At 39.6% G+C, this 12,426-nt stretch overlaps 3 protein-coding genes across 4 annotated transcripts; 1 reads left to right on the forward strand and 2 right to left on the reverse strand.

Moving 5' to 3' along the window:
- The first annotated feature begins 282 nt into the window (after positions 1–282).
- On the forward strand, positions 283–2,494 carry LOC139990511 (uncharacterized). The gene is made up of 5 exons (XM_072009877.1): positions 283–517; positions 608–645; positions 738–938; positions 1,661–1,751; positions 2,304–2,494. The coding sequence occupies exons 1-5, from the start codon at positions 445–447 to the stop codon at positions 2,354–2,356; spliced, it is 456 nt and encodes a 151-aa protein (XP_071865978.1). The 5' UTR covers positions 283–444; the 3' UTR covers positions 2,357–2,494.
- Positions 2,424–8,494, reverse strand: LOC139990455 (uncharacterized). The gene is made up of 13 exons (XM_072009725.1): positions 7,283–8,494; positions 7,090–7,213; positions 6,479–6,609; positions 6,276–6,410; positions 6,048–6,215; positions 5,852–5,940; positions 5,353–5,530; positions 5,053–5,275; positions 4,553–4,714; positions 4,313–4,467; positions 3,719–3,954; positions 2,993–3,224; positions 2,424–2,887 (listed from the first exon to the last, which is right to left on the reverse strand). Exons 1-13 carry the CDS (start codon positions 7,341–7,343, stop codon positions 2,631–2,633), a joined length of 2,151 nt encoding a protein of 716 aa, XP_071865826.1. The 5' UTR covers positions 7,344–8,494; the 3' UTR covers positions 2,424–2,630.
- A 1,275-nt stretch (positions 8,495–9,769) lies between these two features.
- Positions 9,770–12,254, reverse strand: LOC141445822 (uncharacterized). 2 transcript variants are annotated; one of them, XM_074111894.1, is made up of 2 exons: positions 12,019–12,254; positions 9,770–11,076 (listed from the first exon to the last, which is right to left on the reverse strand). In XM_074111894.1, exons 1-2 carry the CDS (start codon positions 12,104–12,106, stop codon positions 10,508–10,510), a joined length of 657 nt encoding a protein of 218 aa, XP_073967995.1. In that variant the 5' UTR covers positions 12,107–12,254; the 3' UTR covers positions 9,770–10,507. The 2 variants fall into 2 exon arrangements, with proteins under 2 accessions (XP_073967995.1, XP_073967994.1); XM_074111893.1 differs by having other exon boundaries at positions 9,770–11,079.
- Between the last annotated feature and the right edge of the window lie 172 nt (positions 12,255–12,426).

Below are 12,426 nucleotides of genomic sequence, written 5' to 3' on the forward strand. Positions count from 1 at the left end.
TATACGTGACACGTAACGAAGACGTATCATTTATCTTTACTCTGCATAATAAGATAACTAACAAGGGGATAAGAGAGAAGCATAAACTAGCAATTCTAGAAATGGTCGTTTATTACTTCCTGTGTTGTTATTTTCGAAGGTGTTAAAAAAAGAAAGAGAAACTAAACAGTGCACAGAATAGTGGCCGAACAGGAAAATCCAGTATTTGCATGTATTAAGTAGTTCGCGCGGGGATTTTTAAGATTAATCAACAGTTCTCTCTGGTTGGCTACTACTGCTACTATTCGTCTTCAATCTTTCGGCTCGTTCGACTCAGCTATAAAAGTACGCGGACGACTTCTTTCCATTCAGTAAACTCTCGATCTTGGTGCATCAATCACACGTGCAAGAATATAAAGATCGGGAAAGAAAGGAGAAAAATCCGCAAAGTGTGTTTATTTGTGTATGAGTATAAATTTACGAAAGAGAAAAGGAGGTGCACGATTAACCAAAATGTGGCAACTTTGTCTAGTGTTAGGTGAGTATGTCTCGCGAAATAAGTGGATCGTAAAGATTTGTATAAAGGATCGATTTACGTTCTAACGATGGAAATGCATGTTGTGTATAGCTATCGCATCGAGCAGAAGCGTGATCGCATTTCCACAGGTAAGGATAATTGAAATCGTTTAATCGTTAAAACGTTTTATACGTTTTATCAATTGGATCTTGAATTAATTAACTGTTGCTGTCGTGCAAAGAACGATGGGCTGTCTGGTGGAAAAGTCGAGATTCAAACGATACGCAGTACGTTCTCGGTGGACGGATTCGTTTTCGACGGACCTGCAGACGGCAGAAATGTCGCAACCGCGGCTAGTACCACCAGTTCTGCAACACCTTCGATGACCACGAGGGTTTCTTCCTCCAACTCTCAATTGGACCGGTGTATGACTACGTGTCCGGTGAGTCATGAAAGTCCTTGAAATTTTCGATCTTTTTCTTCCTTTCTTCTATTTTATCGCGGAGGTTTGTTAAAACGTGTCGAAGGTCATGGCTATTTATTCGTTATACCGGTCATACTGGTTTAACTTGGTCTATAACTTGCCGAACTTCCAAATGACACATGACTCCTGACGCTGTGTAAAGGCGAGATTTCCTATAAGCATTAAGCCAGTTACTCATGTTTCAACCAGAACAATCCAGAGGCATGCTGTTCTTCTTAGTTGAAACTTCTTATGTAGTATTTTTTCATTTTTCAAAATATATTGAGATGTTTACTACAGTTCTCGTATCTTTTATCTTTGGAGACATTAATTGCAGAGTTGACGTCACGGGGTTGCTCAGCGTGACTGAAATTTTTGTTTCCTTAACACGTACTGACGACGGTGACGTGGTATTTTCCGCTTTTAAGAGCTACTTGACCATGATATCAACGTAGTGTCATCCGCAGTCAATGTGTTATAAATTATATTGTACAAAAGTAGCAGAGAAGTATAGAAGAAACGACGACTAAATATTTTAAATCGAACGAAGAAGAATAGCATTTGAATTAAGAACATCGTACGTCTGGGCACACGCGACTAACACTTATAGAAAATCCTGTCCTCTATTCTTATGGGTTGAAAAGCTGAAAAGTGAAACGCGATTCGTTGCACTAAATGAGAAGGGGTGATCAAATTTTCAGACGACGAGCGAATACAATCCGGTATGCGGCTCGGACGATGTTGAGTACTCCAATCCGGGACAATTAACCTGCGCATCGGCATGTGGAAAAGGTAGAGAATATTAGTCTATACGTCACGGAATATTTGCGACTATATTGCGGAAGTTTAGACAACTACAATATGTAGATGAATACGAAAAATATGCTCAAGATGTATGCAAAGTACATGCAGGACAGATAAGTTAAATACGGAATGTGACAGCAAAATAGAAAATATTTTTGAGATGCTTTAATTTGACGAAAGATATTGATACTGCTATCGAAGTTTCATTTTACTTTGCTTATCACTTTACGAAAGTATGCACTTTGCATAAACTTCCGCAATCTACTCATTACATTTGGAACGAGAATTTAATTTTCCTCGTAATACACGCGGTTAATGAGCGTTAGAGTCATTTTGTAATTACAAAATGGCATTGATACCTATGCATTATAACGTGTATTATAAGGAAAACTGAATTATACTATGTAACGGCGATCTTATTCATTAAGATTATGTTCAAAATTGATAAGTATCCTATAACTTACGGACGTGTGTAAGTCTCCATCTCATTCTCTGTCTATTTAAAACTTATCAATGAAACGCGTTTGTTCTTTGTTGCAGATGTTACGTTAATACACTACGGAAAATGTAGGACTACGAAGATAAGAGGATAGATGACTTAATGACTGCATATTACCGATCAACAATATTGATACGCGAATATTACTCACATAAGACTAGTTTACCGCGTAGTTACGTAATTGTCTATTCATCGTTGTTTCTTCTTTAATACAAGTTTTGGTTGAAAATAATCACTTCTGTGGCCTTGTATCTCATGTCCTTTCCTACCATCCGTTCAATCATCGTAAAGAAACCGATTGGAAACGTGTCAATGACAAAGAGAGGGGAGAAGAAATGTAGCTATGCGAGCAATGCAATCAGATTGAGTCAGTCACGAGATAAGGAGGAAAGATTGTGATCAGCCCATCTGACTCTCCGCGCTACGTCCAAGTTTCCTCCATGAATGCCGTAGAGATGCCTGGCTAGGATATTGGCTCTGTCTTCTTCCGCTCGTATGGCTGTTCTTCTGTATTGTGCCACGGTCAATAGACAGCCAACGATAAGCGCTATTTGGACGATCAACAAGAAGATCAGTAAACTCAAAGCGAGACTAGCGTCGACGCAGAGCAGTCCGTCCACAGAATCTAAGGGCAAGATAGAACAGAAATAATACGCGAGCAAAATCGGACGCGAAATAAAAAGAAAAGTTTTGAGTTAGTTCGGAGATTGCAAAAGTTTGCGAAACTCACTTCCTCCGGCGATTAGGACGGTATCAGGAGACGAGTTTTCCCTCGAAGATAAACGATCAGCCGAAGACGCGACGGAATTTTGCACGATTATGGAGAGTTCCAGCGATAACTCGTCCGGAGTTTCGTTCTTGGATGTTGGTGTTGTTTCGGTGTGGTAGGTTGTCTGCGTACTCCAAGACTCGCTAGCTCGTTTCTTTTTTCCATAAGAAGGTTTATCGCCGTTGCAGTTGGTCTGTAACATGTATCACACGATGAATCGATCATCGGGACGATCGTGAATGTATTCTTGGAGGAAAGGTCGTATGCAGTGATGTTAAATTAATATTAAATCGAATAGGCTTGGAAGAACACGAAAACCTTGTGAAACTTTTGAAACCGTAGTTTAAGAATCCATAAGAAGAGTTTCAGAAGCATAAAATGTAAATTTAGAGCTAATGCTACTTTTACAACTTAATCTTAAGTAAGAGTTATTAAGTAAGCTTGTAACTAGAAATTTTAAATATCAATTTATAAGGATTTTAATAATTTTTTAAAAATTAAGCTATTTTCACTGTGTAGCGCTTTTAAACTAATAAAGATGCAGATATACGATCTTAGTTGCGATTAAATCGATTGATGTTGTCCTGTCCCTTTATGTTTTCATTTCATTCATCGCCATATTCTTCCCATCAAGGGTACCGAGAGAAAAGGATCGTAGTGATAAATGCGACTGTGCATTTAACTCACCGGTATGCACTTGTCCGAGCAGAATCGGACGAGTACGTTGAAACGGACTCGTTGACTATTGGGGAACTTGAAGGCTGTGAAGGTTGCGATTAATGAACGACCATCGACTGGATCCTTCGAGAGAGCAGGAAAGGTGGTTGGATCGGTGGGACATCCGAGTTCGTCTAGTAGTAGATACGAGGCATCGCCGGAAGCGCTGCTCGCTACTAAGTGTCCGGCAGTAATGTCATAAGGACCTACAAGCCATAAATTGTAGGAAATTACATGTACAAAATAATTCTTGCTATTGGAACAGATTATATCTCTTTTCTGGTTAGGGTTAGAGCGAATGTTAGATGAAAAAAACGTAAAACGTCTACAAGTACAGTTTTTTCGTATGTGCAACGATGTATTGAAAAGATATACATACACTTTTAGGAGGAGCGTATCTATATCTTTTAAACGTATTTTCGTTACTTGGAATATTTTGCGTCAAAAAGCGATAAAGGGAATTGTGACTGAGACGATTAGGTTAAAAGCTATTTTAAGTTTAATTATATTTGGAGCGTGTAGGAAGATAAGGAAACGAAGATTACTGTAAAAACATTTCATTACCATCTGGTGGACTCAGTTGAATCTTCAGAGTGAGCTTCTGACCTAAATGCGTGACCATAGCGACTGCCGAGTTCTCGTCTAATATTCTCATGGTGACTATCGGTGCCTGCGAGGACGCGTTGACGATCGTTGAAGAGATTGGCGGCACTCCTGCGCTAAATAATATAGGAAATGGAAAATGGAAAATGGCGTATCGCGAGTATCACATGGTCGATAAAAAACGAAGACATAGATACTCACTTTGGATCGAGAAAACTAAAACTAGATTGAACGGTGACGTTTTTTGGTTGCGGAGGTGCTTGATCGTTTAACGAGCATCCAACCCTGACTGCTTGATCACCAAGTCGTTGAACGATCGGATTGAATTGTACCACGATCGTTGCCCAAACCAACGGTCGCGTTCTACGAATGACAATATCATTTTTTTTTTTCATGTTTGTTACACTGCTTTTGGTTCTTTGGCAGAAAATCGAGTTACGAGTTACCTTTTTGCGCTAATGTTTTGTGACGTCTTCAGGGTAAACTTTAAAAAGCAAACTGCAAGTTTGCGACACGATAGTTTCCCGAGAAATCAGAAATATGACAGACAGAAAGAAAGTTTGCAATTTATAAAAGATGCTCGAACTACTTACTCCTTCAAGATTTTCTCCAATTAATGTTTCGATATTCGAACCGTGTAAACTCTAATTGTTCGCTGACTTAACGATTGTGCTATATTGATTTCATTTATGATATCTTACCGATTTTGATCGTCTACGGAGAAGGCAGGGTGCAATCCGCAACGAAGAGTACCTTCGCGAATCTGGTCAACGGGTGGAATAGGTAACGTCAATATTGTTTGATTACTGCCTGTACCTTGAACGCCGCAGGTATCCGCGTATCCGTTCGAGTAAAGCCGGCCAAAGAAGGGGTCGCTCGTTTTCAACTCGACCGTCATCGTCGAATTGTTGCACCGTACCTTCACTGACCACGAGAAACATCAAGCGTGAAATCTATCATGTCGCATGATTCGATTTTAAATCTAAGACAAGATCACTTACGATCTAAACAAGGTTCTCGTTCTCTGTAGACCACGTTCGTCGCGTCGATCAACGAGCTAACTCCTAGACTGGTGGTGTCTTCCGAGTGCAGTAGGCAAAGTGGTTGACCCGACGAATTGGCAAACGTGTATCCTCGACAGATAAAACCATCCACGCTCGAGTCGCATCTTTTCTCGCACTGCGTCGATTTGATCGTCGAACGAAATTAGGCGAAACAACAGGAACACATACGAGACATACAAAGCAGAATTAGAGGATTAACATCATCTGCAACTCTGTTGCATGAGCTAAATGAACAGAAGCGAAGAGAAGTCTTATAGGTTTGATAGATCGACCTGTCATTCCTATGCTTAGAGATGTTTATGCACGTAATGGAAGATTTCAATGTGACAAGATATGCATGAAAATAAATTAATAAGCCGGTTATGACTATGATTAGATATTTATGCATGTAATAAATTCATTGTTTTGAATAGCATATAAAGAACCAAGAATTTACCTGCTTCTCGTCAAGGTCCATCAAAGCGACGTCAGAGTACGGTAACGAGACATTTTGGAATTCCGCGTACGAGCAATATTCGTCTTTGGCTGTAATACAGAGTTTCTTCGTTATCGATCATTGTGTCCGATTCAGTTATGACCGGCACTGATCGGTTTTCCAAGTTTCTGCAAGTTACTAAAAAGTTGCTACTCACACAGATTTCGACATTGATCTCTGAGGTACTCGTCTCTGTACATGGACGCCCTGTATGCTCTCGGTCTGGTTCCTCGTTCGTGCAACGAGAGAGAACATCGTCCGAACGCTGTTTGCTCGATCGAAAGGGGTTTCGAAGTCCGAAATTGCGCGGACTCGCAGCTTCTTCCTGGAAGGAAATCGCAAACGAGTTAACTCGATCGATCTCGATTCGATCTAGCGGGCTTACCTGTCTCTATGCATTTCTCGTAACATTGATTCCTCGTGATCGGACCAGATAGATGGAATGCGCTGGAATCGATGAACACCGCTCCTGGACTCCTCTCCACCTGCCAAAGTTTTCGTCTCGCGCAGCTTGCCGGCACTGACGGCAAACAAAAATAATTTCGGCGAACAATAAAAAATGATATAAATAGTTCGATTTCAACTTACCTCTCACGCAAACTCGGTGGTAAAAGATGGAATTCGGTTCGGGTACCAGTTCGTCGTCCCCTATTCGCACGCTGTAGCAGACGCTTCTACCAAAGTCTATCACAAACGCGGTGCAGTTTACGCGTTCGCATCTGAAGTTCGAAGGAAGACGTTGGTCAAAGAAACATATTTCGTTTACCTTTTCCGACATTTTCACTGGTTGATACTATTACTTGATTTAGATTTTAGAGGAAGATAGGATCATTCGAATCAATGGACGTTTGTTTCGGACTAGGCAATTTGTCTTACAATCGGACAAAAAATTGCCAAAATATTTCGTAACAAATAATACACAGAATAGGAACATATAAAATGTAATATTTAAATAAACATTTACTAGAGTAAAATAAAACTGACGATTTTATTTTATTATATAATATTAGACATTCTATGAGAACCATAACGAATATACACCGTAAGCTCTATATATTTTTTATATCTACCACGATATATCAATTCGTATTATATATACTAAAAACCTAAGAGATCCGTAAGAAATTATGCTCTAAATAGTTCATCTTGGATTCTTTCTACTTTTACTATACAGCGACAGGGGTAAGATTCGCGCCTACCTTTCGAAGCAACGCTTCGTTATTCCGTTTGAGTTGACCGCGCTAAAGAGAACTGTTTGCGCGTCGATGGTTTCCGGTTTAACGCCAGCGATTTTCTCCCAACTGTTGTGCGAACAGCGGCCCTCTGCAAACCAGAGGCAAACCAGGCGATTCGGTCAAACGGTCTACATACGAAATTTTAGATGATTTTTACCTGTTCTCGTGATAATGCCGAATATCACGATTCCCGCGAGAAGACGAGCGATCGCCGTCATGTTTATCGCTCGTCTATCGATCGCATGGCGCAAGCAGCGCAGGCGTGCGATCGGTCCGCGAGCTTGGATATCGTGCCAAGGATTTTCGCGAACGTTGCCTCGCACGCGGTCGTGTACACGACGATGTATCAGCTTCGCTTACGTAACTACCTTGAGTTCAGTTGGATAAAAAATAGTCGGGACGAAAATTCAAAAGTTTTTCCGGGGAAATTCGATTGCTTACGAGTCGCAGTAAGTCATGATTCTTGTTAAGTCTTGTTCAGATTCGTCAAGTTACTTAAATCTAAGTTACTTGAGTGCAAGTAATCCGATCTCAAGTGGATATTTAACCAGCTCTCGGTTTGCTAATTGCGTTGGTAAAATCTTTTCCATGTCATAATCCTAATATGGTAGAGTTCCATTTATTTTATTCGAACGACGAATTCCACTTATCGCAACGAAATTTTAGTCGAAGCTCGTTTAAGTGAACGTTTGCCGGTTGATTCATTCACGTATCGAAACGTTGCTAAGCTGCTACTACGTCACCAAAAATAATAAGTAATGAGGAAAATTTGCGAGCACCTATTACGCCAACTCCAATTATTACATATAAACTGTTTGTTTCTGGACGAGGTCAGATAACCGTCGCTAATGACCGTGTTTGTCGTTAACCGATGGAAGAAGTTCAGATAAATGGAATTTTAATGGAGTATGAGTCATGTAAATTACGGATATTTATATGAGAGAAATTTGACAGAATATTTGAAGCCAACTGAACGATAGCGACGTAGACGAAGGAGTTGCAAGTTACTTGTATCAGTCTGAACGAGGATAATGATCGAAAGAAGCTGCAAAGTAGCGGAATCGGAGTCGATTAACGCGGTAAACGACCCATTGCCGCGACGATCGTCATCGAACGAATATCTGCGAACGACTGGTCGGTTTAGGGATTCGGTTTGGGAAAGACGCGATTCAACTGCAATTTCGCGAGCAACTGATGCACGCTGGTAGAGGTGCGTACGCGTTCACCTGCATTGTGGCGAGAAACGAATAGGAACGAGCGTGTGCACGTCCGCCCGCGCGCTCGCGATGGTCCACAAACGAATAATCGCGGTGTGTTGTAACGCGATAACATGTAAACTCGTAAACGGATGTTTGATGGATTGTAAGACACGCGAATCGAGTGTCGTTAAAACGAGCTTCCACTAATACAATTTGATACGATATTATATAAACTATAAAATACTATACTCTTATTTTTCATCACGCTGACTAAACACACAATCCATCTGTACATAGATTTCTAATCATATAATTCTTATGTGTCTTGCGTGGATTTGACATGCGATTTGGCGAACCAGATGTGCGAATTAACGGCCGTGGTCGGCGTTGAAACGTGACTTCGGATGGGCGGGCGCGTTCACGGACGCTTACGGTCATCAACGATAAAGGCTTGGTCGCGACGCGGCGCATCCCGGTGCATCGGTGCTTATCGCTCCACCACATACCGTGGGCAATTCGCGTGTAATTAGTTGTATACGCGAGGTTATGGAAATTCTATGACTCAAAAGCTTACGACTTAACGAATTTTATAAATAGAATACGCGAAACCGACTAAGCGGCAGTGAGCTATCGACAGACGGTTATTGTATGTTGAATAAAATTTGCTCATTTCCGGTGAATGGAGAACACTATGATGTTGAACGTTCAAAGATGAAGCTGATGTTAGATAGTGTGGATTTCACTGACGATTTCATGGTTTTCGCACTTCGTGTACGAGTAGCAAAGAGTTGCGGGGAAGAGGCGAGTCGCGGCGAATAGTACGATGACGCGATGCATGATTAGAGGTGTCCTTCGACTTACGTAACAGTGATTTTGCACGTTCGGTTTCGTTGTTTACTCGCGTCATTCTGCTTTTCCTGGAATACGCGGTTTAATCCCTAACTGAGTCTCGTGACGAACGATCAATGAACCGATACGTCGCGAAAAGAGACTGACATCTACTGTTAGCACGTTGCGTTTTGTCTCAACATTATCAGCCCCACGGAAAAAGCGATTTAGAATGTTCACGAAATATCGGGACGAATATATCATCTAATCATTGTGAAAGTTTAAAGTCTAGGTAACTAATATCTGCTTCCAAGAAAATAGCAAAAAAGGAAAAAAAATAAAGAGAATGGCGAAAGAATCGATTGCATTCCAAATGTCCCGCATTGCATTTTTAGGACCGATTTTACTGGTAATTGTATAGGCAAGTAATTGGCGAACGTATCTTGCACCCGCACTCCTTAACAATGGAGAAGATTTCTCTTGTTATTCTTTACACTCGTTGCTGTTCTGGTTGCAAGCGTTTTCGCAAGACGATCGTAAAACAAGAAAGATAAAGATGGTGAAAGAAGCGCAATGACTGATAAGAGGAAAAACAAGGGTATATAAATTATGCTAGGTAGAAGATTAAATATATATTTCACAACGTGGAATGTAACATTTATAAGAACTTTTAGGAATTTTTATCTTTTTTCGATCTTTCCAAACGAAGTGTAATAACAGCGGCTAAAAATTTGTTGCCACTCACTTTATTATACATATAAACTCTATTATAAGAATTAATAAATTGATCTGTCCGCATTGATTATCAAGAAACAGTTCTCGAACATACGTCTGTTATTCAGGTCATCACTGTCTTTTCCTCCTTTAATTTATTTGATATACCACGTTAGAAAAGTTGATGGAGAACGTTTACACGCATATTAACACACAAATTAAAAATTCCCATACAAAAACATTATCATGAAATAAATAATAATAATAAATTGTTTTAAAAGTTTCTTCTCTTACACGTCTTGCGCCCGGAATTTTATATTTTTTCTCCTCACACTAGAGCATATTATCAATCTTTAATATGTATCTAAATATTACACAACAGTTAACCCAGATTAAATCAACGTGACAAACGAAATAAGTACACTTACTCATACAGTTTCATATTTTTGTCTCGATAAAATTAAACACCATTAGATACCAACATCTAACAAACAAAAAGAAAAAAGGAAGAGATAAAAGTAGAAACAGAAAGTTTTAAATACCAAACATTATGACTTCTTTGACGGCTCTAGCGTTAAAATCAAGAAAATAATTTCGACCAGCCTCTCGAGCCAAAATTATATCACGATGCCACGTGAGACTCATAAACTCCTCGAGGTGATATCAGCGAACAGACGTAACAGGGAATAAACAGAATCGGCATTTCCAATCGCCTCGTTTATAAAGGTTGGCAAAATATTTGACTGCTTGACTTTGTCGAGCACATCGTGGAGCCAGGGTAATAGTAGCGTCGTTATAAAGTCCCATATCAATTTTGCTATAGTTTTCAAGACATTTACGACTTGTCCACCAACAGAATCACCGACCGAGCTTGTCACTTGTTGGATATAGCTCATCGGTAAATGTAGCAAGTTCGGCAAATCACTTATTAAATCTGATAGGCTGTTTGATACATTTGATCTTCGTCGTCTCCGATTAGGATTCTGATTGTTATTGAACAGTTCTAAAGAATTTTCAATGTTATCGATCCACGTGAGAAGCGTTGATTTGATCCTGTTGATGATCGAAAGGATAAAGTTTATAATGTCGGTTATCAGGTTGGTCGGAACACTAACAAGTGCCGATGCGACTTTTTCGAGTAAGTTGGGTTGAGTGGTCTGCCGCGTGATGCGCTGCAACTTTGTAGCAACCTCGTTGCTCGGGACAAGTCCTACTGGAACGTAATCCCGTTAATAAAATTGGACTACCCTTGAACACGTGCCTCTTGCGCAATCGAAGATTCATATTAACGTTATTAGCAAAATTCTAGTCACAGCAGTTGCAAGCTACCGGTATTCGTAAACCATGAATAAGAATGATAAGTTTGTTATCAATGAAAAAGGAAAGTTTACGAGTAAAGTTAACGACAGTTACAAGCTATATGATAAAAGGTTGGGAAATTGTAAAAGAGAAGTCTATAATTTATAGATGTAACGTAACACACATCTGTGACGCAATATCGAGTCTTGTAACTTGTCAATTTATCAACATACCTAGTATTAGTAAATAGACAAACTATATGCAGGATTACGAAATTCTCTTTCACAATTTTACGATTTCACACCGGTATTTATATAAATAATTGCATCGAGGATTAATTATTATATATTATATATTAAAGATTATCTGCAATTATCAATAGGAGCAGAAAACAAGTCAAAACGATCGATGGATAAATTTATTTACAAGAGCAGGTATTCCAGCGGTAGAATCAGAAAATTGAAAGTCAATTTTAAAAGCGTCAACGTTGAAAAGCTGGGTGCCGAGTAACAGGCGTGAATATGAATTAAGATTGATAAGATAGAATAAATAAACGAATGAATAAAGAAGTCTATCAATGTAAGTATGTAGTTGTTAATGACCTTAAACAGAGAAAAAAATGTATTCGCAATAGTTCTTCTATTTAATTCGTAATGTGATAGATGACAGGATAACTCGTAAACTTTGCCTTTAATATTTCATTGTCAGACATACTATTACAATAGTAATAGGGAATTTATTAATACTAATATCTTGTAGCTACCGACTTATAAAGTTTCGGTAATGATAAGATATTCAATGGCGCAAGATTGTGTCATCGCAAGTCGATCGATCGATCGCAATTGATTTTTACCTTGATCGAGAGAAGAAACAGCAGGAGTAGCCCAACACAGTGCACAAAAGCACATCGACAACAGTAAGACAATCGTAACGGTGTTCATGGCGCAAGTTCGATGTGGATCACGGTTGTTGGAAACTTGGTCTCGGACTTTTGGTCGACCATCGGAATCGCGATTGGCTTATACCCTTTATCGACTTCCCAACACGGTCAAACTGTCATTTGACTCGTTATCGATGCTAATTTACAACCTTGCATGCTTTTTACGTGTCACGCGATGTATCGCCTAACGGAAAATTGCGTCAGTCGAATATTTTTCAGTATTATTTATTGTTGTTTATCGCGTGCAAATCGACGCTTATCGCCAAATGCCAACCCTCTTGCTTGACTCACCTCGAACTATACAGCGAAATGTAGGAGGAG

This window comes from Bombus fervidus, chromosome 9 (genome assembly GCF_041682495.2).
Source record: "Bombus fervidus isolate BK054 chromosome 9, iyBomFerv1, whole genome shotgun sequence".
NCBI classification, from domain to species: Eukaryota; Metazoa; Arthropoda; class Insecta; order Hymenoptera; family Apidae; genus Bombus; species Bombus fervidus.

Excerpts from the sequence above, each read along its gene's own strand:
- LOC139990511 (XM_072009877.1), top strand. The coding sequence starts at position 445 with ATGAGTATAAATTTACGAAAGAGAAAAGGAGGTGCACGATTAACCAAA. Across the intron at positions 518-607 it reads GCAACTTTGTCTAGTGTTAG|CTATCGCATCGAGCAGAAGC; the intron begins GTGAGTATGTCT and ends TGTTGTGTATAG. Across the intron at positions 1,752-2,303 it reads CGCATCGGCATGTGGAAAAG|ATGTTACGTTAATACACTAC; the intron begins GTAGAGAATATT and ends TCTTTGTTGCAG.
- LOC139990455 (XM_072009725.1), bottom strand. The coding sequence starts at position 7,343 with ATGACGGCGATCGCTCGTCTTCTCGCGGGAATCGTGATATTCGGCATT. Across the intron at positions 4,715-5,052 it reads TCCGTAGACGATCAAAATCG|AACGCGACCGTTGGTTTGGG; the intron begins GTAAGATATCAT and ends TGTCATTCGTAG. Across the intron at positions 3,225-3,718 it reads GCTCGGACAAGTGCATACCG|ACCAACTGCAACGGCGATAA; the intron begins GTGAGTTAAATG and ends TACATGTTACAG.
- LOC141445822 (XM_074111893.1), bottom strand. The coding sequence starts at position 12,106 with ATGAACACCGTTACGATTGTCTTACTGTTGTCGATGTGCTTTTGTGCA. Across the intron at positions 11,080-12,018 it reads TGTTTCTTCTCTCGATCAAG|TAGGACTTGTCCCGAGCAAC; the intron begins GTAAAAATCAAT and ends ATTACGTTCCAG.